This window comes from Oncorhynchus mykiss, chromosome 6 (genome assembly GCF_013265735.2).
Source record: "Oncorhynchus mykiss isolate Arlee chromosome 6, USDA_OmykA_1.1, whole genome shotgun sequence".
In the NCBI taxonomy this organism is placed as follows: domain Eukaryota; kingdom Metazoa; phylum Chordata; class Actinopteri; order Salmoniformes; family Salmonidae; genus Oncorhynchus; species Oncorhynchus mykiss.
This window is the reverse complement of record NC_048570.1, coordinates 76937335-76964272: the sequence shown is the minus strand read 5'-3', so window position 1 is coordinate 76964272 and position 26938 is coordinate 76937335. Positions and strand designations below refer to the sequence as shown.

At 45.5% G+C, this 26938-nt stretch overlaps 1 protein-coding gene across 3 annotated transcripts in view; it reads right to left on the bottom strand.

Moving 5' to 3' along the window:
• Positions 1-26938, bottom strand: part of LOC110526968 (alpha-ketoglutarate-dependent dioxygenase FTO) — a 211395-nt gene that overhangs the window by 74123 nt on the left and 110334 nt on the right. For 2 of the 3 annotated variants that reach the window (XM_036980992.1, XM_036980993.1), the window contains exon 8: positions 23446-23570. In XM_036980992.1, the coding sequence (XP_036836887.1) occupies positions 23446-23570 (125 nt within the window). Of the gene's footprint in view, positions 1-14112; positions 14700-14842; positions 14948-23445; positions 23571-26938 lie in introns of those variants that run through there. The other variant, XM_036980994.1, reaches the window with a different exon arrangement.

Sequence of the window (26938 nt, the reverse complement as noted above, 5' to 3'; positions counted from 1 at the left end):
CTTCCGAGGTGACAGGTGTTGACTGTTGTCTAAAGGTGATCTATAGTACGGAGCGTCGGCAGTGACAGTATGGTCGCATAGCCAATGACCCCAGTAAAACAATACTCCTAACAAATGCTAAGGCTTTAACTTACTTGTATCCCTGCATGATGTTTTCTACCTAAGAGATAGTAGAGTAGAGTGATAGTTGTATCACTAATACAAACATAGGCCAGTATTCACTTCTAAAATACTAAGTCTCTGATGTACACTCATCCCCTCATGTGTTTTCACTGATATCTGCATCACCAGTAATAAAACATAGCACTAGGCCCAGCAGTACATTCACTTCTAATGACATATTCATAGAAATGATTGTTACCGTGACCTCTTTTAAGGAATGATGTCTCCCCCTCTGTGTGTTATTGCTAGATGTTCTGCTATCACAGTAAATCACTTTGTTAATGAGAACACCCTTCACAGCAGCAGTCACAGATTACTATCGAGAGGAGGAAACAAAAACATTATGTAAGTAAATATGGCCCCTAATTAACGTGACAGGGTTGAACACAGAGATAAGACATTCAAACAGCCGTGAGGCCTAGCAGAGACTCTGACACACACACACACACACACACACACACACACACACAGTATAAATGGATGTTTTAATCAGGTTTCTTCAGCACTTGAGGTAGCACTAAGCCTCAGACACAGTATCTGATGGATCTGATGCCACCAGCTCCTTATTAAAACCATCACAAGACCGGCTTCATCCTGAACCATCTGAACACACAGTACAGAAAGGACACAAGGAGTGTGTACAGGCTCTAGAGATGTGTGAGAGGCAAAGGGTGCACAATGTTGACAACGTTGAGCATAATATAGCGAAACAGAGACAAGTTAGGAGGCGAGGAGAATGCCTATGCCTAAGTTAGGTAAAGAGGAGCAGTCTTTTAGATATGTGTCTATGTCAGGCTTGAAAGGACAAAACAATACTCAGAATGTAGTATGTTTTTGCCATAACAAGATAGTGCCAAACCAGCTCGCATACCCTCTTTACCCCAGGCATACAAGCACACAAACCTGTCACTGATCGGATCTGATATGGCAATGCGATGCAATGCAATGTGCACCTGGCTCAGCCACACCTGCATGCTCTTTAGCACATGTCAATCACATGAATAGTTCTCACAGAAAGAGCTGCTTTTTATTTGACTTGATCTTTATTTAACTAAGCACGTCAGTTAAGAACAAATTCTTATTTTCAATGACGGCCTAGGAACAGTGGGCTCACTGCCTTGTTCAGGGGCAGAACGACAGATTTTTACCTTGTCAGCTCGAGGATTTGAACTTGCAACCTTTCAGTTAATAGTCCAACGCTTTAACCACTAGGCCACCCTGCCTCCCCATGTCTGCCTGCCTGCATTTGTACCTGTCTGTCTGTGTGCCTGTCTGTCTGTGTGCCGGTCTGCCTGCCTAACGGTGTAGCCTTTCTGCCAGGTGTGTGCCTCGGTGTGTACGTGTGGGGCCATATAGAGAGTACTGTGTACAGGTGGGCCTCCTGGTGCAGGAAGGCCTCCTGATGCAGCTCTGACCAGCGCAGCTGTGACCAGCTCGGAGTCACTCACCAGCTGGAGGGGCTGTGACCTAACTCCTTGGCTATGGAGGCCTGTCCTTGTCCCTTTCTGCAGTGTCCTGACTGTGTGGTGGTTACAGTATGTGGCAGTACGGTATAGGGAGAGAAGAGCACTGCAGAATGAGGCAGTTTCTACTTGTTACTGTAGAAAACATATCAATCTGAATGTATTATATTTTCCTAATTGTCTAAACAGCTACTCTTAAACAGGTAATGATGAGCACATACATTATTCTCCACTCCTACACACAGAAATACACTCACCTCACATACCTGCATGGTAGTGTAGAGCTGGCTACTGTTATCCATATACTGGGCCAGAGACCTGAGTGGTCTCATCTGTGACAGAGGCATTTAAGGAGGTCAAAACTAACTCGAACGAGCCTGGGCTCTGTAGTGCCTGGCCGGCCGGCCTACTGTAAAATACATGACGCAGTTAGCTGCAGTCTCTCTCCCAGGCAGGTGAGATACAATTATTGTGCAGCCAGGCTGCCCCCCCTCCCCACACACACCAAATGCTGCTGTCTGTCAGCCCAGGGGTTTAATTAGCTTGGCATGCGTGACACTTATAATCACCTGCCATTACTGCCCCAGCCCGCATCTGCTTACAGCGTCTGTCAGTGGAGGGTAGGACACAGAGTGTGTGTATGTGTGTGTGTCACCCAGCTTGGCATCCACACACAAAGGGACAAACTCTCAACACACACAGAAATAATATTTCACATAACGCAATCAACGGAGAGAGTGTTACGGAGAGAGTCAAGACTGATTCCAAGAGATGATGACGTATTGGTTATCCACACTATCTTCTCAGTTTGTTTGTTTACTTTTTAATCAAGTCACCTTACCAATTCAATCACAAAAGCACTGTTGGCTAAATTGAATTGAAATTGATATAGGAGTCAGTTGATATATTGCAGGTACTGTATGTCTATCTGAAGTCCCAGCATTAGCTAGGTCTATCTGAAGTCCCAGTATTAGCTAGGCCTATCTGAAGTCCCAGTGTTAGGTAGGCCTATCTGAAGTCCCAGTATTAGGTAGGCCTATCTGAAGTCCCAGTATTAGCTAGGCCTATCTGAAGGCCCAGTATTAGGTAGGTTTATCTGAAGTCCCAGTATTAGCTAGGCCTATCTGAAGTCCCAGTATTAGCTAGGCCTATCTGAAGTCCCAGTATTAGGTAGGTCTATCTGAAGTCCCAGCATTAGCTAGGCCTATCTGATGTCCCAGTATTAGCTAGGCCTATCTGAAGTCCCAGTGTTAGCTAGGTCTATCTGAAGTCCCAGTATTAGCTAGGCCTATCTGAAGTCCCAGCATTAGCTAGGCCTATCTGATGTCCCAGTATTAGCTAGGCCTATCTGAAGTCCCAGTGTTAGCTAGGTCTATCTGAAGTCCCAGCATTAGCTAGGCCTATCTGAAGTCCCAGTATTAGCTAGGTCTATCTGAAGTCCCAGCATTAGCTAGGCCTATCTTAGGTCCCAGTATTAGGTAGGTCTATCTGAAGTCCTAGTATTAGGTAGGTCTATCTGAAGTCCCAGTACTGAGTAGGTCTATCTGAAGTCCCAGTATTAGCGAGGCCTATCTGAAGTCCCAGTATTAGCTAGGTCTATCTGAAGTCCCAGTATTAGGTAGGTCTATCTGAAGTCCCAGTAGTGGCAGAATGCAGGGGGAACAGGCCTGTGCTGTGTCAAACTGCTTTGTGAATAGGGACTACACCTGAGGCAGAATAAATCAGAATAAATGTGATTTAATGACATCAGGAGGAGAAAGTCCTTCAAGCCAGTAGCGGAGGAGGAGATGAAGACAAGCACATCTCAGCCCCATAAACTGCTTTAAAAAGTTAAAAGTGAATTTACCTCATCCACCTGGCAGATCTGTGGCTACCTATAGGCATGAGGAGAGGATTGGATGGGAGGGGATGGGAGGAGAGGCCCTAGAGTTTACTAACTGGAGGATGGACCTCAGGCTGTCTAAATAGGGGCTATAGAGGCCTCGGGCTCCCTGTTGTGTGTGTGTGTGTGTGTGTGTGTTTGTGTGTGTGTGTGTGTGTGTGTGTGTGCATCATATGAGTGCTTACCATCAAAAACAGCATACATCTGCTACTGAGTGACAAAACGCTGCAGTCACAGTCAGTGCAAGTTCACCTAAGACAATCAAAAATGTACAGTACAATAAGCTCCAGCGTTGCCTATTCATCTCCACAAGTTCCCATTCAGCTGTAAGCAGGCGCCAACATTGTGCTGCTGATATTCCAACATCTGCCGGGGAGTTGTGTGGGTACACTAATTACAAATATCTGCACTAATCCTGGGGCGATAAGACAGTCATTACTCCAAGAGACATTTATCACTGTGGGATTGATGACCCATTACGCAGGCAGCCTTTGTAAAAAGAAGTGAAAGTGAAGTGATATCTCTCTATCCTACATCTGTACTGAAGCCATCCATTCCTCTGTCAGGAGGCACCGTCGTTACAACTCTAATTAACAGTCAGGATTTTCACCTAATACAATTCATTCACTGGGTGAATTCTGGGATCTGCCGATTGACTTCTTGGAGGAGAAAAATATGTCCTTTTTCTGTTAATTGCAAGGATGGGAAGGTGGAATTATTGGATGTGGATAGGCCTGTTTCTACACTCTGTCAAGGACTGAGCAGTGCCACATTTCAACAAAGGTAATTCCCACTAACATCCACATAAGGACAAGCCCTAACGTACACATATGAACACACAGAAGTGAATGTGTCTGCATTTACATACGTTGATGTGTTACAGTACACACTCAGTCCTCCCACACACACTATGACAGTAGGTGAGGGGTAAAGGTCTGGCCACCTGCCTGCTGTATCCCAATGTCGCTAGCTGTAATGAACAGAGACAGCTTGGGGACCGCCTGCTTGTCTACATTACACACACACACACACACACACACACACACACACACACACAATGCAGGGCCAAGCTGCTGCTTCCGGGGGGGCATGGGTGACGGGCGGTAGAGATGTCCCATACAGTGACAGGCAGGTCCTACCTGTCTACCCATGTAACCCCCCCCCACATACACACACACACACACACACACTGCACAAACACACACACTGCACAAACACACACACATCCTCTCTCCCCTCCCATCTTGACCCTGTGTAATTCCTCCAGCACCCATGTGCTGACAGGAGCAGCTGCAGCGGCTACAGCAGACAGATGAAATGTTCATAACTATCTCCTCCAACTTACATCTTCACCTTCAGGATCATTTCCGACCCACCTGCCTGCCTTGGAGAGACAATATGCTTGGAATTAAGTGTTCCAGTGGTGTATGGAGGTTATAATTAACACTACAGGGTGGGTGGGGAGGGTGGAGGTTAAAATTAACACTACATGGTGGAAGGGGGGTGGGTGGAGGTTATAATTAACACTACAGGGTGGAGGGGGGTGGGTGGAGGTTATAATTAACACTACAGGATGGAGGGGGTGGAGGTTATAATTAACACTACAGGGTGGGTGGGGTGGGTGGAGGTTATAATTAACACTACAGGGTGGAGGGGGGTGGGTTGAGGTTATAATTAACACTACAGGGTGGACGGGGTGGAGGTTATAATTAACACTACAGGGTGGGGTGGGTGGGTGGAGGTTATAATTAACACTACAAGGTGGGTGGGTGGGTGGAGGTTATAATTAACACTACAGGGTGGGGTGGGTAGGTGGAGGTTATAATTAACACTACAGGGTGGGGTGGGTAGGTGGAGGTTATAATTAACACTACAGGGTGGGGTGGGTGGGTGGAGGTTTTAATTAACACTACAGGGTGGGTGGGGTGGGTGGAGGTTATAATTAACACTACAGGGTGGGGTGGAGGTTATAATTAACACTACAGGGTGGACGGGGTGGAGGTTATAATTAACACTACAGGCGGGAGGTGGGTGGAGGTTATAATTAACACTACAGGGTGGAGGGGGGTGGGTTGAGGTTATAATTAACACTACAGGGTGGACGGGGTGGAGGTTATAATTAACACTACAGGGTGGGGTGGGTGGGTGGAGGTTATAATTAACACTACAAGGTGGGTGGGTGGGTGGAGGTTATAATTAACACTACAGGGTGGGGTGGGTAGTAGGAGGTTATAATTAACACTACAGGGTGGAGTGGGTGGGTGGAGGTTTTAATTAACACTACAGGGTGGGTGGGGTGGGTGGAGGTTATAATTAACAATACAGGGTGGACGGGGTGGAGGTTATAATTAACACTAGAGGATGGAGGGGGGTGGAGGTTATAATTAACACTACAGGGTGGGTGGGGTGGGTGGAGGTTATAATTAACACTACAGGGTGGAGGGGGGTAGGTGGAGGTTATAATTAACACTACAGGATGGAGGGGGGTGGAGGTTATAATTAACACTACAGGGTGGACGGGGTGGAGGTTATAATTAACACTACAGGATGGAGGGGGGTGGAGGTTATAATTAACACTACAGGGTGGACGGGGTGGAGGTTATAATTAACACTACAGGCGGGAGGTGGGTGGTGGTTATAATTAACACTACAGGGTGGGTGGAGGTTATAATTAACACTACAGGGTGGAGGGGGGAAGATGGAGGTTATAATTAACACTACAGCGCGGAGGGGGGTAGGTGGAGGTTATAATTAACACTACAGGGTGGGGTGGGTGGAGGTTATAATTAACACTACAGGGTGGGGTGGGTGGGTGGAGGTTATAATTAACACTACAGGGTGGAGGGGGGTGGGTGGAGGTTATAATTAACACTACAGGGTGGGGTGGGTGGGTGGAGGTTATAATTAACACTACAGGGTGGGGTGGGGTGGGTGGAGGTTATAATTAAAACTACAGGGTGGGGTGGGTGGGTGGAGGTTATAATTAACACTACAGGGTGGACGGGGGTGGAGGTTATAATTAACACTACAGGGTGGGGTGGGTGGGTGGAGGTTATAATTAACACTACAGGGTGGAGGGGGGAAGATGGAGGTTATAATTAACACTACAGGGTGGAGGGGGGTGGGTGGAGGTTATAATTAACACTACAGGGTGGGTGGGGTGGGGTGGAGGTTATAATTAACACTACAGGGTGGGGTGGGTGGGTGGAGGTTATAATTAACACTACAGGGCGGGGTGGGTGGGTGGAGGTTATAATTAACACTACAGGGTGGGGTGGGTGGGTGGAGGTTATAATTAACACTACAGGGTGGGGTGGGTGGAGGTTATAATTAACACTACAGGGTGGGGTGGGTGGGTGGAGGTTATAATTAACACTACAGGGTGGGTGGGGTGGGTGGAGGTTATAATTAACACTACAGGGTGGAGGGGGGTGGGTGGAGGTTATAATTAACACTACAGGGTGGGGTGGGTGGGTGGAGGTTATAATTAACACTACAGGGTGGAGGGGGGTGGGTGGAGGTTATAATTAACACTACAGGGTGGAGGAGGTGGGTGGAGGGGGAGTGAGTACATGGTAGGTGTAAGTGTTGACGTGTGTATAGGGGAGGGGGGGGTACCTCACATGTCAAATCAGGCTATTCAACGATACGGTAAGACTAATTACATACTACCCTTACCCCCCTACCAAACCATCCTGTCACGACAGACAGACAGACAGACAGACAGACAGACAGACAGACAGACAGACAGACAGACAGACAGACAGACAGACAGACAGACAGACAGACAGACAGACAGACAGACAGACAGACAGACAGACAGACAGACAGACAGACAGACAGACAGACAGACAGACAGACAGACAGACAGACAGACAGACAGACAGACAGACAGACAGACAGACAGACAGACAGACAGACAGACAGACAGACAGACAGACAGACAGACAGACAGACAGACAGACAGACAGACAGACAGACAGACAGACAGACAGACAGACAGACAGACAGACAGACAGACAGACAGACAGACAGACAGACAGACAGACAGACAGACAGACAGACAGACAGACAGACAGACAGACAGACAGACAGACAGACAGACAGACAGACAGACAGACAGACAGACAGACAGACAGACAGACAGACAGACAGACAGACAGACAGACAGACAGACAGACAGACAGACAGACAGACAGACAGACAGACAGACAGACAGACAGACAGACAGACAGACAGACAGACAGACAGACAGACAGACAGACAGACAGACAGACAGACAGACAGACAGACAGACAGACAGACAGACAGACAGACAGACAGACAGACAGACAGACAGACAGACAGACAGACAGACAGACAGACAGACAGACAGACAGACAGACAGACAGACAGACAGACAGACAGACAGACAGACAGACAGACAGACAGACAGACAGACAGACAGACAGACAGACAGACAGACAGACAGACAGACAGACAGACAGACAGACAGACAGACAGACAGACAGACAGACAGACAGACAGACAGACAGACAGACAGACAGACAGACAGACAGACAGACAGACAGACAGACACCTAATTCATTTACAGAGAGGAAAATAACCTGCTATAAGAGGCTGATTCCAAACACTTCATTGGCTAACCTTCATGTACTGGACAGTCACTCAACTGGAAAGACATACTTGAATGTAGACAGGTGTTGCTGGTTCTCTGGTGAAGTAAAATACACACTCTACTCCAGTCAATTCCTCCACTGGCCCATAATGCCGTGCTCTTGTCTGTCAGTTCACACCCCTGCCACACATCCTCCTCCCATCATGCTCTCTGGTTTGGTGTCTGACCAGAAATAATGCCCATGGTTTTCCTGAGGACCAGTAAAACAGGCCCCAGCCCGCACTACCTCCCTCCATGTGTTCACTTTGTCTTTCTTTCTCCAATCCCTAAATGCTGTTTCCATATTAAAAGCAACACTTAATGGCTTGACTGTCTCTGCAACAAGTGGCCCTAAATGTCTGTGGTGCTTTAATGACATTCTTCTCTCTCTCTCAACGCTGTGTTGCATCGCCAAGCTATTACTGTGAAAAGCGTAATTATGAAATTACTGTTTCCATTAAGAGCTGGGAGCAATTTAACACAGCTGTGATTTTCTTCACCATTCAATTCAAGGGCAAATAGTGCATTTAGCAGAAGGGGTGGCAATGGTACAGAACTGAAACAGGACCATTAGTATGGCTTCCACTTCCACATCTACCCTACAAAATGAGGCTAACCATGTATCTGATGGTGTGATTAGGCTGTAGCATTCAGTGCCAGACCAGATATGTATGTGCAGGCATAGTAGGTGTAAACAGGTTTTGGGCTTGTCTTATCTGCATAGATGAATAAACAGTTCCTCTTCAAAGGAACATTCCAACCTGACTGAGACAGACGTGTTCTCATGTACTTTCCAACCACAAAGCCAACAGGAGGAGAGAGCTAAACGTGCTGTGGGGCGGAGTCTGACAGCACATAGCTGTATTATTGCTAAACGGGCGGGTGAATACATGGGAGAAATTTACAATCACATATCACACCTCAACCACCCAGGCCACAGGCGCTCTGATAGCATTGCACGCATACTGTCAGACAGACCACACAGGCGAGGTTTAGATAAAGACAGACAAATGACACAGCTTTTTGAGATAACCATCGCTTTCACATTAATTCTAGTCCCTGGATGATGATGATGAAAGACACAGATGATGTGTTCTTATTTGTTTTCTCCCTCAGAGGGGTAGAGGGTAAACATACCAACGGTACTGAGTGTGAGAGGTGGAGAGAGAGAGGGAGAGAGAGAGGTAGAGAGAGAGAGAGGTCGAGAGAGAGGTAGAGAGAGGTAGAGGTAGAGAGAGAGAGGTAGAGAGAGAGAGGTAGATAGAGAGAGGTAGAGGTAGAGAGAGAGGGAGCGAGAGAGGTATATAGATAGAGAGAGGTAGAGGTAGAGAGAGAGAGGGAGCGAGAGAGGTATATAGATAGAGAGAGGTAGATGTAGAGGTAGAGAGAGAGGTAGAGAGAGGGGGAGGTATATAGATAGAGAGAGGTAGAGGTAGAGGTAGAGAGAGAGGGAGCGAGAGAGGGAGAGAGAGAGGTAGAGAGAGAGGTATAGAGAGGTATAGAGAGGTAGAGAGAGAGGTATATAGATAGAGAGGGGTAGAGGTAGAGGGAGAGAGAGAGGGAGAGAGAGCAGTAGATGATGGTTGATCCAGTCACAAGTGTTTGCCCGTCAGCACATAACAGCGTAGTACCCTGAGGTAGAGAGACTCACAAAGGTGCAGCCAACAAACTTTTGGCGAGAGCACGTACACCAAGGAAGGAAGGAAGGAAGGAAGGAAGGAAGGAAGGCAGGCAGGCAGGCAGGCAGACAGACAGACAGACAGACAGACAGAGCTGGCTGGCAGGCGGTGGTACAGTAGCTATATTATCCTGTTAAGGGGATAAGGAGCAACGGAGCGAAGGGGAAGATGTCTGAGATGTTGTCTCTGATTAACCTGTTCCCTCCGATGACAACTACATCACAGAGCTCTGTTCAACAACTGCCCTCCCACCAACACGGCAGCCAGCCAGACCACCCGCCACCCTCGCCACCCCCTTCTTCCGGGGCCAAACCAGCCACACTAATTAAACAAATGAGAGCAAAGCTGTACACAAGTCATTAATGAACAGCTAACGAACGCCGATGAAGTTTGGTGTCACATGACATCAACTCTCGCCCCTAACGGCCAACGATTCAGCCTATCATGTGGACTGTTGGTTCACAACCTCCCTTCAAGTGGCATCCACCTCTCGCCCTGACTATGTACATCACCCTGTGATGATATGTGGCTCTGGTCATGAAGGTCTAGACTAGACAGAGGTGATGACAGGCACACGTTGTTGAGGATTAAAATCACTTTGCTGTTGACTGACAGACTGTTGTAAATAGATGACTGCTGTTGACTGGCAGTGTTGTAGACAGATGACTGCTGTTGACTGGCAGTGTTGTAGACAGATGACTGCTGTTGACTGACAGACTGTTGTAAATAGATGACTGCTGTTGACTGGCAGTGTTGTAGGCAGATGACTGCTGTTGACTGGCAGTGTTGTAGACAGATGACTGCTGTTGACTGGCAGTGTTGTAGACAGATAACTGCTGTTGACTGGAAGACTGCTGTAGACAGATGACTGCTGTTGACTGGAAGACTGCTGTAGACAGATGACTACTGTTGACTGGCCGTGTTGTAGACAGATGACTGCTGTTGAATGACAGACTGTTGTAAATAGATGACTGCTGTTGACTGGCAGTGGTGTAGACAGATGACTGCTGTTGACTGGCAGACTGTTGTAGACAGATGACAGCTGTTGACTGACAGACTGTTGTAAATAGATGACTGCTGTTGACTGACAGACTGTTGTAAATAGATGACTGCTGTTGAATGACAGACTGTTGTAAATAGATGACTGGCAGTGTTGTAGACAGATGACTGTTGTTGACTGGCAGACTGTTGTAAATAGATGACTGATGTTGACTGGCAGTGTTGTAGACAGATGACTGCTGTTGACTGACAAACTGTTGTAAATAGATGACTGCTGTTGACTGGTAGTGTTGTACACAGATGACTGCTGTTGACTGGAAGACTGCTGTAGACAGATGACAGCTGTTGACTGGCAGAGTGTTGTAGACAGATGACTGCTGTTGACTGGCAGAGTGTTGTAAACAGATGACTGCTGTTGACTGGCAGACTGTTGTAAACAGATGACTGCTATTATAGGACTATTTCTCTCTATACCATTTGTATTTCATATACCTTTGACTATTGGATGTTCTAATAGGTACTTTAGTATTGCCAGCCTAATCTCGGGAGTTGATAGGCTTGAAGTCATAAACAGCGCAATGCTTAAAGCATGGTGAAGAGCTGCTGGCAAACACAGTAAAGTGATGTTTGAATGAATGCTTACGAGCCTGCTGGTGCCTACCATCACTCAGTCAGACTGCTCTATCAAATAATAGACTTAATTATAATATAATAACACACAGAAATACGAGCCTTAGGTTAATTAATTAATGTGGTCAAATCCGGAAACTATAATTTCGAAAACAAAACGTTTATTCTTTCAGTGAAATACGGAACCGTTCTGTATTTTATCTAACGGGTGGCATCCATAAGTCAAAATATTGCTGTTACATTGCACATCCTTCAATGTTATATCATTATTACATAAAATTCTGGCAAATTAGTTCGCAATGAGCCAGGCGGCCCAAACTGCTGCCTATACCCTGACTCTGCGAACAATGAACGCAAGAGAAGTGACACAATTTCCCTAGTTCAATATTGCCTGCTAACCTGTATTTCTTTTAACTAAATATGCATGTGTAAAAAAATATACTTCTGTGTATTGATTTTAAGAAAGGCATTGATGTTTATGGTTAGGTACATTCGTGAACGATTGTGCTTTTTTCGCAAATGCGCTTTTGTTAAATCATCCCCCGTTTGACGAAATTGGCATCTTAGTTAGGAAGAAATGGTCTTCACTGTCACGTCCTGAACTTTTTTATGTCTATTTTGGTTTGGTCAGGGCGTGAGTTGGGGTGTTTTTCATTTCTATGTTTTGTTCTGTGTGTTGTATTTCTATGTGTTTGGCCTGGTATGGTTCCGAATCAAAGGCAGCTGTCAATCGTTGTCTCTGATTGAGAACCATACTGAGGTAGCCTGTTCCCACCTGTGTTTGTGGGTAGTTGTTTTGTGTATTGCACCTTGCAGAACTGTTTGTTTGTTGTTTTTGTTCAAGTGTTCTTATTTATTAAACGCATTATGAATACTTACCACGCTGCACCTTGGTCTTCTCCTTCTCCCGACGACATTCGTTACAGAACTACCCACCACCAAAGGACCAAGCAGCGGGTAATGGATTCCTGGACATGGGAGGAAATATTGGACGGCAAGGGACCCTGGGCACAGCCTGGAGAGTATCGTCATCCTAAAGAGGAGCTGGAGGCAGCTAGAGAGCGGCGACACTACGAGGAATTGGCTCAAGGTAACGTGCACAAGAGGCAGCCCCAGAATTTTTGGGGGGGAGCACACGGGGAGATTGGCGAAGTCAGGTAGGAGACCTGAGCCAACTCCCCGTGCTTAAGCGCATGGTGTCCCCAGTGCGCACGCATAGCCCGAATCGAGCCAGGAGGGATGAAGCCGGCTCAGCGCATCTGGTCTCCAGTGCGTCTCCTCGGCCCGGGTTATACGGCACCAGCCCTACGCACGGTGTCCCCGGTTCGCCAGCACAGCCCAGTGAGGCCTGTTCTAACTCTCCGCACTTGCCGGGCTACAGGGGGTATCCAGCCAGGACAGGTTGTGCAGGCTTGTTGCTCGAGACCTCCAGTGCGCCTCCACGGCCCAGTGCATCCGGTGCCTCGGCCAAGGAAGAGGCCGCCTGTAGGTCTCCCCAGCCTGGTGAGTTCTGTGCCTGCTCCCAGAACCAAGTCTCCCGCCTGTCCGGCGCCGCCAGAGACTCCCGCCTGTCCGGTGCCGCCAGAGTCTCCCGGCTGTCCAGCGCCGCAAGAGTCTCCCTCTTATTCGGGGCCTGCTGTAATGGTCCCCAGTTCGGGGTCTGCGGCGAGGGTCGCCACTCCAGAGGCGCCACCTAAGTGGGCCAAGACTAAGGTGGAGTGGGGTCTTCGTCCCGCACCAGAGCCGGCACCGCGATGAAATGCCCACCCAGACCCTCCCCTATAGGTTCAGGTTTTGCGGCCGGAGTCCGCACCTTTTGGGGGTGGCAGCTGTCAATCAGAGGCAGCTGTCAATCGTTGTCTCTGATTGAGAACCATACATAGGTACCCTGTTCCCACCTGTGTTTGTGGGTAGTTGTTTTGTGTATTGCACCTTGCAGAACTGTTATTTGTTGTTTTTGTTCAAGTGTTCGTATTTATTAATCACATTATGAATACTTACCACGCTGCACCTTGGTCATCTCCTTCTCCCGACGACATTCGTTATATTCACAAAGTTCGCAACGAGCCAGGCAGCCCAAACTGCTGCATATACCCTGACTCTATTGCACAGAACGCAAGAAAAGTGACACAATTTCCCTAGTTAAAAGATGTTAATGTTAGCAGGCAATATTAACTAAATATGCAGGTTTAAAAATATATACTTGAGGCGTTGATGTTTATGGTTAGGTACACATTGGTGCACCGACAGTGCTTTTTTCGCAAATGCGCTTGTTAAATCACTCGTTTGGCGGGTGATATAATTATAAATGAACATGCAACGCATCGTTTATATGCAACCCAGGACAAGCTAGATAAACTAGTCATATTTTTTATTTATTTTACCTTTATTTAACCAGGCAAGTCAGTTAAGAACACATTTTCATTTTCAATGATGGCCAAGGAACAGTGGGATAACTGCCTTGTTCAGGGGCAGAACGACAGATTTTTACCTTGTCAGCTCGGGGATTTGATCTTGCAACCTTTCGGTTACTAGTCCAACGCTCTAACCACTAGGCTATCCTGCAGCCCCAATATCATCAACCATGTGTAGTTAACTAGTGATTATGTTAAGATTGATTGTTTTTATAAGATATGTTTAATGCTAGCTAGCACCTTACCTTGCCTCCTTGCTGCACTCGCATAACAGCCTGCCACGCAGTCTCCTCGTGGAGTGCAATGTAATCGGCCATGATCGGTGTCCAAAAATGTTGATTAACGCATGTTACGAAAACTAAATAATCAGCCATTCCGATTAATCAGTCAACCTCTAGTTTTCACTCCTCCCTTGTACTTGATTGAGGAATTAAGGTCACTAATTAGTAAGGAACTGCCCTCACCTGGTTGTCTTACTGTTCATTGGAAGGAAAAAACCTGCAGACCCTCCATGGAATGAGTTGACACCCCTGGTCTATGGGAACTCCCCTTGTTGCTGCTATGGGTGTATGTGTTAAAATAAGTTTATTTTCTGGTAGTTGGTGGACCCTGCCACAGTATGGGGCCTCTCCCTCTGGGTCCTATAGCTCCTGTCACCAGGCCTGTCACTGTGTCACAGCCTGGACTGCAGCAGCCTGGGCTCTGTCCACTCTGTCCCTCTTCATTGTGGAACAAGAAGAGTACCATCTTTCAAATTCCCATCTGGGACAGGGACTCCCCATTGTTCCTCTCTCTGGGTCCCACCCTCTGTCACTGAGGACACAAAGGACATGTCATCATGGTGGAGGACACAGGAGGGGGGTTAGGAGTAACATGAGAGGAGGGTCTCTCTCTCTCTCTCTCTCTGAGTGGCTCTCCAGGGGTGCAACTGGTGGCTGACACAGTGGAGAACTTACCACAGCCTGAACATAACTCCAGCCGGGCCCCTGTGACCCTACTGTGGCCCTTGCTGACCCATGGGCTTGATGACAGGCTGGGCCTTTTGTCCAGGAGCGCTGTACCTAGGTGAGGGCAGGGGAGGGCAGGGGTAGACAGGGGCAGTAAACAAAGGTGGTGTGGAGGGTGGGAGAAGAGATGATGGACCCCAGGTCAGAGGACAGTGATGGACAGCTGAGTGATGAGTGCAGCTGTGGACCTGGAGACCTACATCTCTCTATCAATGAGACCTACATCTCTCTCACCTCTCCATCAATGAGACCTACATCTCTCTCTTCATCTTTCGATCAATGAGACCTACATCTCTCTCTTCATCTCTTTATCAATGAGACCTACATCTCTCTCTTCTCTACATCTCTCTATCAATGAGACATACATCTCTCTATCAATGAGACCTACATCTCTCTCTTCATCTCTTTATCAATGAGACCTACATCTCTCTCTTCTCTACATCTTTCTATCAATGAGACGTACATCTCTCTCTATCAACGGGACCTAAATCTCTCTATCTCCCACTGATCTGATGAGTATTGTGTGAGAGAGAATAAAGACCTCAACAATGCTGGTGAGAATAGCTAGATACACTAAGCAGCTACATGAAAATGAACATAACAGTTGTACTGCCGTACTAAAGACTGTGCCAAGTACAGACCTACAATAGATCAGTTTCAATTACCTTTTTCAAAGCAAAAGGACTAACAAATATATGCAATTATTACATAACTAAATAGTTTGAGGAAAAATATAGTAGTCTATTTATTCATGGTAAACTAATTAGAAATGACAATGATGGTCATGTTGAACTGAAATAAGACGTGTGGAGAAAAGCATTGTGTAGTCAGGAAGTGTAATGGTTTGAGGTCATGCAGTTTTCCATTGGAAGATGAACTTCCGAGCCCCTGGAATACAGCAGCCCCTTGATTTACGCAGTCGAAGCTGTCCAACTGCTTCCCAGGTCAAAGGTCATCGGCTGCTGCCCACTCTCCTACCGTTCTGTCCACACACACAGCGCTCTGTGCATACCAACCGAGAGGACAGAGGCTGCCGTGTCAGCCAGAAACCCTCCTACTGAGTCATAAACACCTACTCTTACCCTCTCTCCTCCCCTCCTCTCCTCCCCTCCAGAGGAAGGCTGGGGCTACACTCTGTTGATCTTACACTCCACACCCGCCCCACACTCCTTTTACACAGAGCCTGGTAAGAGAACAGAGGAGAGGAATGAAAGGGAGGTAGTAAAGAGAGCGAGACGCAGAATGAACGGAACAGAATGAAAGAAAAGAAGAGAAAAGCCACAGAGAAGGGCCAGATGGGTACCTTCACAGTCCATTTATCAAACCCAATGTGCCTCCCCCTCTCCTCTACCTCCTCCTCCTCCCTTCCCCTCCCCGCCGCTCTCATGTCCTAAACCCCCATGTAATTCTGTAATCATTTTCATTATCATATAATGACCTTACAAAGCCTACAGCAGTTTGCACGGTCAGTACAAAATTCACAGCTGTTCCCTTCAGTGTTTGCTCGCCGGCTGTGACAGTGCTGCCTTTTTATTGGTCCAGAGGCATGACCTTTGGCTCTGATAGGTCGGCACGGGGTCACCTCACCCAGGAAGGTTTGAGGTGGCCGCAGGCACAGCACAGGTCACAACACCTGTCAATAAGTTAGAACATACTACGACAAGAAGTCATGATTCATGTCCACACGACAACTAACAACAACCTTCCAGGTCTCTGGCTCGAGGCTCCCCAGATCTAATCAATGTCAACCTAAAGGGCTCCAGTATAGCAAAGTTTCCAGGGGTCATACATTCTGGATGGCAAAGGATAAGTAAGTACCTAGTGTTTACCTTACCCTCATGGTGTATTCTTTAACTGTCATGCTAGGGAACAGCCCCCTCACTCACTCACAGACCGAATACTGGCTGTTTGGAGGGCCACTCATAGGACATTTATCTAAGGGCATGGTAGACAGCATATATACAGTACCAGTCAAAAGTTTGGACAAACCGACTCATTCAAGGGTTTTTCTTTATTTTTACTATTTTCTACATTGTAGAATAATATTTAAGACACCAAAAAGATTAAATAACACATATGGAATAATGTAGTAAACAAAGAAAAGTGTTAAACAAATCAAAATATATTTTAGATACTTAAAAGTAGCCACCCTTTGCCTTAATGACAGCTTTGCACACTCTTGGCATTCTCATAACCAGCTTCATGAGGTCGTCACCTGGAATGTATTTCAATTAACAGGTGTGCCTTGTTAAATGTTCATTTGTGGAATTTCTTTCCTTCTTAATGCATTTGAGCCAATCAGTTGTGTTATCACAAGGTAGGGTTGGTATGCAGAAGAGCCCTATTTGGTAAAAGACCGAGTCCATATTATGGCAAGAACAGCTAAAAAAAACATCCAGTGCTATGATGAAACTGGCTCTCATGAGCTCTGGCTCTCATCATGCTGCAGAGGATAAGTTCATTAGTTACCATCCTCAGAAATCGGCAATTAACTGTACCTCAGATTGCAGCCCAAATAAATAAATGCTTCACAGAGTTCAAATTACAGACATCAACATCAACTGTTCAGAGGAGACTGCGTGAATCAGGCCTTCATGGTCAGATTGCTGCAAAGAAACCACTACGAAAGGACACCAATAATAAGAAGAGACTTGCTTGGGCCAAGAAACACGAGCAATGGACATTAGACCAGCGGAAATCTGTCCTTTGGTCTGAATCCAAATTTGAGATTTTTGGTTCTAACCGCCGTGTCTTTGTGAGACGCAGAGTAGGTGAACGGATGATCTCTGCATGTGTGGTTCCCACCGTGAAGCATGGAGGAGGAGGTGAGATGGTGATTTGCTGGTGACACTGTCAATGATTTATTTAGAATTCAAGGCACACTTAACCAGCATAGCTACCCAGCATTCTGCAGCGATACGCCATCCCATCTGGTTTGCGCTTAGTGAGACTATCATTTGTTTTTCAACAGGACAATGACCCAAAACACACCTCCAGGATGTGTATGGGCTATTTGACCAAGAAGGAGAGTGATGGTGCTGCATTAGATGACCTGGCCTCCACAATCATCCGACCTAAACCCAATTGAGATAGTTTGGGATGAGATGGACCGATGAAGTAAAAGCAGCCAAATAAGTGCTCAGCATATGTGGGAATTCAAGGCTTTTGGAAAAGCATTCTTCATGAAGCTGGTTGAGAGAATGCCAAGAGTGTGCAAATCTGTCATCAAGGCAAAGGGTGGCTACTTTGAAGGATCTCAAAAAACACTGCTTTTGTTACTACTAGTGTTACTTCATAGTTTTGATGTCTTCACTATTATATTACAATGTAGAAAATAGTAAAAATAAAGAAAAACCCTTGAATGAGTAGGTGTCCAGAACTTTTGACTGGTACTGTATATCAAAGCTTTCTCAATACGCACCCAACAGAAACCAAGTTACAGGACAAAAAGCTCATAAGAATAAGAAAGGCTTCATAACTTCACTGTTGCAGTGGGGATGAATGGACGGCCCTCACAGTGCTGGGGGAGCGAAGGCATTCCTCACCCTGAGTACCCATAATTCACTGGTGAAGACCTGGCGGTCACGGGGAATCTCTCTCTATATATATATATATATATATATATATATGTGCGTGTATGGCGCTGTCCCCCCAATCTAATCACATATCTATCTATCTATCTATCTATCTATATATATATATATATATATATATATATATATATATATATATATATAGTGGTAAAAGTACCTGAGGGAATACTGGGCTGAGAGCTAGCAGGCACAGGTTCGCTGAGCGCTCTAGTGCTTTAACTGGTCGTGTTTAAGAAACAAAAGTCAGGGAAAAACTTCATCAATCAGCTTGCTGTGTTTATGTTTCTGTGCCTTTAGCTAGAGTAATCCATCATGTTGTTTTGTGTTTTGAAACCTTTAGCGAGCATTATTCTCTGAATGGTTTCCACGGAAACAAAAGAACAGCAGAACGCAGACAGTGGAGCCTGTTGAATACTGAGTCTACTGAAACCTAATTAAACCTTCATATAAATAGAACACATAAAAACAGTCAAATTAATCTACTGGTTCATTTTAAAAAGTACAATTTTGGTGAGTGGTTTTATGGAAATAAATGAATGTTTGAATCTGTCAGACTAAACTGAGATGAACTTTGGTCTCTCTTTCTCTTTCTAATATATCAACATTCATATTGTTTATCTTTGATTAGGAACAATGAAACTACTTCTGAACAAAATCCTGCAGAGACCCCAAAGTGAAGCTATCTTTCATCACAACGTGTTTCTTTTCCCTTATCCCTCCATATCTCAAATCATTATCAGAATCGTCTCTTAACATTGCGCGAGGCCATGTGTTTCGTTTTGTCTAAACGTCGTCTGTTGACGGCCACTTCACAGACGACCCCCAGCTTGCTTTTTGGGGAGATGCATTACCTGCGTGCAGAGAGATAGGGAGCAGTCGGAGTTCAAACACATTACGGCTGTATGTGTGTGTGTGTATATGTATGTGTATGTGTGTGTGTGTATATATGTCTGTGTGTGTATATGTCTGTGTATATGTCTGTGTGTGTGTGTGTGTGTGTGTGTGTGTGTGTGTGTGTGTGTGTGTGTGTGTGTGTGTGCGTGTATGGCGCTGTCCCCCCAATCTAATCACTCTATCCTGCTGATTAAATAAACTCCTGTCTGAATCGAAGACAGGGACCCTGCATTTCCTGTCCTGAGCCTTGTTATTGGTTTCCCTGCGAAGTGTGAGGGCTGGGCTGTGTGTGTGTGTGTGCGGCTGGGCTGGAACAGACATTTGTGGGTTGGTAGTGCGGGTGTTGTAGTAGTGTTGAGGGGTGGGTGTAGTGACTAGTGGGATGGTTTCTAGCTTTCAGCACCTGCGTTAGGAATGCAGTTCAGATGGCCAGCCCTCCCTCCTTCCCTCCTCCAGAGGCTGAGAGGCCGACGAGGTGTGTGGAAACTGTCTGTTTACAAGAATCATCTGGTCAGGGCGTAGCTCGGGTCAACAAAAGGGCCACATCAAAACAGAGGCGGGCCACAGGGTTATGGGGGTGACAGAGGGTATGGAGGGGAGAGGGTAGGGGGCTGTCTGTCCAGATAGCCAGCAGAAGTGTGCTTAATGCCTTTTTGGAGAAATAAACATTTCCCTGGTTGGCATGAATCTGAATCTGTAGTGTGTGGTCTATGTGTTTGTCCCTGGTTGGTATTCATCTGTAGTGTGTGGTCTGTGTGTGTTTGTCCCTGGTTGGTATTAATCTGTAGTGTGTGGTCTGTGTGTGTTTGTCCCTGGTTGGTATTAATCTGTAGTTTGTGGTCTATGTCTTTGTCCCTGGTTGGTATTAATCTGTAGTGTGTGGTCTGTGTGTGTTTGTCCCTGGTTGGTATTAATCTGAATCTGTAGTGTGTGGTCTATGTGTTTGTCCCTGGTTGGTATTCATCTGTAGTGTGTGGTCTGTGTGTGTTTGTCCCTGGTTGGTATTAATCTGTAGTGTGTGGTCTGTGTGTTTGTCCCTGGTTGGTATTAATCTGTAGTGTGTGGTCTGTGTGTGTTTGTCCCTGGTTGGTATTAATCTGTAGTGTGTGGTCTGTGTGTTTGTCCCTGGTTGGTATTAATCTGTAGTGTGTGGTCTGTGTGTTTGTCCCTGGTTGGTATTAATCTGTAGTGTGTGGTCTGTGTGTGTTTGTCCCTGGTTGGTATCAATCTGTAGTGTGTGGTCTGTGTGTGTTTGTCCCTGGTTGGTAATCATCTGTAGTGTGTGGTCTGTGTGTGTTTGTCCCTGGTTGGTATTAATCTGTAGTGTGTGGTCTGTGTGTGTTCATTCCCCGGTTTGTATTAATCTGTAGTGTGTGGTCTGTGTGTTTGTCCCTGGTTGGTATTAATCTGTAGTGTGTGGTCTGTGTGTGTTTGTCCCTGGTTGGTATTAATCTGTAGTGTGTGGTCTGTGTGTTTGTTCCTGGTTGGTATTAATCTGTAGTGTGTGATCTGTGTGTGTTTGTTCCTGGTTGGTATTAATCTGTAGTGTGTGGTCTGTGTGTGTGTTGTCCCTGGTTGATATTAATCTGTAGTGTGTGGTCTGTGTGTGTTTGTCCCTGGTTGGTATCAATCTGTAGTGTGTAGTCTGTGTGTGTTTGTCCCTGGTTGGTATTAATCTGTAGTGTGTGGTCTGTGTGTGTTCATTCCCCGGTTGGTATTAATCTGTAGTGTGTGGTCTGTGTGTGTTTGTCCCTGGTTGGTATTAATCAGTAGTGTGTGGTCTGTGTGTGTTTGTCCCTGGTTGGTATTAATCTGTAGTGTGTGGTCTGTGTGTTTGTTCCTGGTTGGTATTAATCTGTAGTGTGTGATCTGTGTGTGTTTGTTCCTGGTTGGTATTAATCTGTAGTGTGTGGTCTGTGTGTGTTTGTCCCTGGTTGATATTAATCTGTAGTGTGTGGTCTGTGTGTGTTTGTCCCTGGTTGGTATCAATCTGTAGTGTGTGGTCTGTGTGTGTTTGTCCCTGGTTGGTATTCATCTGTAGTGTGTGGTCTGTGTGTGTTTGTCCCTGGTTGGTATTCATCTGTAGTGTGTAGTCTGTGTGTGTTTGTCCCTGGTTGGTATTAATCTGTAGTGTGTGGTCTGTGTGTGTTTGTCCCTGGTTGGTATTAATCTGTAGTGTGTGGTCTGTGTGTGTTCATTCCCCTCCATGCTCTTTAGGTTCTTACCAGAGCCAGGGCCTGGGTCTCGTCTGCCCCTGACCACAGGGTGTCCAGGCTGGGACACACAGGGAGAGAGAGTTCCTTACAGCTGGGGCCCCGTGGCTAATTATGACCCCCACTCTACTGCTTTGGTGCCGTTGTCTCAGAAAGACACACACTAAGCTACACACACAGGCATACAACACACGGGAATGCACACACACATCATTGCGGACGCACACACACACACACAGGAACATACACACACTACACATTATACACACACATTATTACATATACATCCTTATAAACTAGGTGGTTTATGAAAGCTGATTGGCAGACAGACGTGGTATGTCAGACCATATACCATGGGTGACCATGGGTGATTTATGGTATATGGCCAATATACCACGGCTAAGGGGCTGTATCCAGGCACTCCGCGTTGAGTCGTGCATAAGGACAGCCCTTTGCTGTAGTATATTGGCCATATAACACACCCCCTCTGGCCTTACTGCTTAATTATACCATGGCATTGTTGAATACTCATTTCTGATTGGCTTGAAGGGCATTCTAGGACATACATTATTTCCAACGTTGCCAACTTTGTGACTTTTCAGACCCCTCCATGGACTTTTATTGGTAAACTATTCTAGCTACTATTCACACTGGCGTGTCGTGGGACACACCTTCCACATCGTGCATTGTTTTCAATAGAACGCATAGGCCCTGGTTGATTATCCCTTACATAACATTCTCCCACACAAAACACATAATGTTTTGTGTGGGAGGGTGTTATGGGTGTATATGTAATAATATGTAGTGTGTGTGTGTGTGTCAAAGTTCAAATAGGGGGTGCTTATATTTGTCCTGTTTCACTGCAGGTACAAGCGGGTAACCTGTACAAGTGTGAGGTGTGAAATGGAAATGTACATCCCAACTCCCCCTGAGACACCCTCGGAGAGCGGCTGTGTGTGTGTGTGTGTGTGTGTGTGTGTGTCTTTCTGAGAAAAAGGCACCGAAACAGTAGAGGGGGGGTTACCACTACCAGTGGAGAGAGAGATGGAACAGCTAAAACAAACACATTATGTTTTGTGTGGGAGGGTGTTATGGGTGTATATGTAATAATATGTAGGGTGTTCACCCACTCTGGGCAGAGTGGGTGAAAAGGCGCTTTGGTTATGAAATTTCACTTCCTTACATTATAAAATACATCTTAACAAGACAAATATTATTATTCATGTTCTGAATCGTTCAGTGGGGTGTTTCTCTAAAAGCTACATTTGCACACGACCCTGATTAAACGTAAAAGGCTGTGAAAAAAGAAGCTTGGTATTCGCTCAGTTCTCCGTTGACATTTCACAGAGATACGCTTGTTTTTACAGACGCCATGCAAAGTTCCACTTTTTTTCTCTGGCCTCCATTGACTTAGTCACACTAATTCTGGCCGTCCTACAAGGTTCTGACAGAGAGATGAGGCTTGGACCATTGGTTTTCCGTTAGAGGATGATCTACACAATTCATTATTTAACCCACTGGGCAAAAGATGCATTTGTGTGTGTGTGTGTGTGTGCGCGCGCGCACAGATATGTGTGTGCATTCCTGTGTATGCATGCCTGTGTGTGTGGCTGAGTGTGTCTTTCTGAGACAAGGGCACCAAAGCAGTGGGGGGTAGGGTGTTACCACTACCAGAGTGGAGAGAGAGATGGAACAGCTAAAATAAACATATTATGTTTTGTGTGGGAGGGTGTTATGGGTGTATATGTAATAACATGTGTGTATAATATGTATTGTGTGTGTATTCCTGTGTGTGTGGGGGGGGGGGGTTACTGCTGTTGTTGTTTACTGTTGTTGGTGGTTATTTGCTTACCTGTCTCTCCAGGTCTGTCTGTGCTGCTGTCTGTCTGTCAGGGCAGTTAGCAGGGTCTCTGCCATCTCTCTCCTGCCCTCCTCCGGTTGTCCCTCTTCCTCTACCGCTGCCAGTAAGAGTTGCGTCTGAAAGATAGGTAGTAAAGTAAAGGAAATTATGTATTAAAATGACATGGTTCCATACCTCCATTCTGTCTATGAATCCAAAGAAAACCATATATCAGACTAACCAGGCCTAATTTGGCGCAGGCAGAGTTTGAGCTGTTCTGAACACTTCCTGACTCGCCTGTTCGAGGTACAGACTTCCTGGACATGTCATTTGATGCGTCTATTTGTCCTGGATACATGCTGTCGTTGTTGAGACAACATTCAGAAACCAGTTGTTATCACAAAAACGTCTCTAAAGTCCGAACAGTTTGAGCTTCAGACTATTATGACCCCATCATGGCATCAAAGCATACTCTCACGAAGACCGACATGCTGTCTCTTTTGCTCTACGACGATCACAAGCCACACTCGTTAGAACAGGGGTTTTCTACATAGAAGATCATAAATAAGTATTGCATTGTGAAAAATTCCTGATGTTTTGCTGGGCTTTCTAAAAACTCCCAGACAGACATGAAACACTTACAGACAAATCGCAGACATGGGTATAAGACAATGGGTGATGTTTTGTGGATATGACAGTCCTTTTCATTCATTTCTGCCCAGGGAATAGAGTCTATAATGCAGGGAATAGTGTCTAACGCAGGGAATACTGTCTATAATGCAGGGAATAGCATCTAAAACCCAGGGGATAGTGTCTATAATGCAGGGAATAGAGGCTATTATGCAGGGAATAGAGTCTATAATGCAGGGAATAGCATCTAAAACGCAGGGAACAGTGTCCAATGCAGGGAAGAGAGTCTATAATGCAGGGAATAGAGTCTATAATGCAGGGAATAGCATCTAAAATGCAGGTAATAGAGTATAATGCAGGGAACAGCGTCTATAATGCAGGGAATAGAGTCTATAATGCAGAGAATAGCATCTAAAATGCAGGTAATTATGAGTCTACAATGCAGGGAATAGTGTCTAATACAGGGAATAGAGTCTATAATGCAGGGAATAGAGTCTATAATGCAGGGAATAGCGTCTAAAATGCAGGTAATAGAGTATAATGCAGGGAACAGCGTCTATAATGCAGGGAATAGAGTCTATAATGCAGAGAATAGCATCTAAAATGCAGGTAATTATGAGTCTACAATGCAGGGAATAGTGTCTAATGCAGGAAATGGAGTATAATGCAGGGAATAGCATCTAAAACGCAGGGAATAGAGTCTAATGCAGGGAATAGAGTCTATAATGCAGGGAATAGCATCTAAAACGCAGGGAATAGAGTCTAGTGCAGGGAATAGAGTCTATAATGCAGGGAATAGCATGGAAAACGCAGGGAATTGTGTCTAATGCAGGGAATAGAGTCTATAATGCAGGGAATAGAGTCTAAAATGCAGGTAATAGAGTCTATAATACAGGGAATGTCATCTAAAACGCAGGGAATTGTGTCTAATGCAGGGAATAGAGTCTATAATGCAGGGAATAGAGTCTAAAATGCAGGGAATAGCATCAAAAACGCAGGGAATAGCATCAAAAACGCAAGGAATAGTGTCTAATGCAGGGAATAGAGTCTAAAATGCAGGAAATAGCATCTAAAACAGGGAATAGAGTCTCGTGCAGGGAATAGAGTCTATAATGCAGGGAATAGCATCTAAAACAGGGAATGGTGTCTAATGCAGGGAATAGAGTCTATAATGCAGGGAATAGCATCTAAAACATGGAATAGTGTCTAATGCAGGGAATAGAGTCTATAATGCAGGGAATAGCATCTAAAACGCAGGGAATAGAGTCTAGTGCAGGGAATAGAGTCTATAATGCAGGGAATAGCATGGAAAACACAGGGAATAGAGTCTAATGCAGGGAATAGAGTCAATAATGCAGGGAATAGCATCTAAAACGCAGGGAATTGTGTCTAATGCAGGGAATAGCATCTAAAATGCAGGTAATAGAGTCTATAATGCAGGGAATGGCATCTAAAATGCAGGGAATTGTGTCTAATGCAGGGAATAGAGTCTATAATGCAGGGAATAGAGTCTAAAATGCAGGGAATAGCATCAAAAACGCAGGGAATAGCATCAAAAACGCAAGGAATAGTGTCTAATGCAGGGAATAGCATCTAAAACGCAGGGAATAGAGTCTAGTGCAGGGAATAGAGTCTATAATGCAGGGAATAGCATGGAAAACGCAGGGAATAGAGTCTAATGCAGGGAATAGAGTCAATAATGCAGGGAATAGCATCTAAAACATGGAATAGGGTCTAATGCAGGGAATAGAGTCTATAATGCAGGGAATAGCATCTAAAACAGGGAATAGTGTCAAATGCTAGGAATAGAGTCTATAATGCAGGGAAGAGCATCTAAAACAGAGGGAACAGCGTCTATAATGCAGGGAATAGCATCTAAAACGCAGGGAAAGAGTCTATAATGCAGGGAATAGAGTCTATAATGCAGGGAAGAGAGTCAATAATGCAGGAAATAGTGTATAATGCAGGGAATAGTGTATAATGCAGGGAAAAGAGTCTATAATGCAGGGAATTGCATCTGAAACGCAGGGAATAGTGTCTATAATGCAGGGAATAGAGTCTATTATGCAGGGAATAGAGTCTATAATGCAGGGAATAGAGACTATAATGCAGGGTATAGCATCTAAAACGCAGGGAACAGTGTCTAATGCAGGGAAGAGAGTCTATAATGCAGGGAAGAGTGTCTATAATGCAGGGAATAGAGTCTATAATGCAGGGAATGGTGTCTATAATGCAGGGAGTAGTGTCTATAATGCAGGGAATGGTGTCTATAATGCAGGGAATGGTGTCTATTATGCAGGGAGTAGAGTCTATAATGCAGGGAGTAGAGTATATAATCCCGGGAGTAGTGTCTATAATGCAGGGAGTAGTGTCTATAATGCAGGGTATAGAGTCTATAATGCAGGGAGTAAAGTATATAACGCAAGGAGTAGAGTCTATAATGCAGGGAATGGTGTCTATAATGCAGGGAGTAGAGTCTATAATGTAGGGAGTAGAGTCTATAATGCAGGGTATAGAGTCTATAATGCAGGGAGTAGAGTCTATAATGTAGGGAGTAGAGTATATAATGCAGGGAGTAGAGTCTATAATGCAGGGAGTAGAGTCTATAACGCAGGGAGTAGAGTATATAATGCAGGGTATAGAGTCCATAATGCAGGGAGTAGAGTATATAATGTAGGGTATAGAGTCTATAATGCAGGGAGTAGAGTCTATAATGCAGGGAGTAGAGTCTATAATGCAGGGTATAGAGTCTATAATGCAGGGAGTAGAGTCTATAATGCAGGGTATAGAGACTATAATGCAGGGAGTAGAGTATATAATGCAGGGAGTAGAGTCTATAATGCAGGGTGTAGAGTCTATAATGCAGGGTATAGAG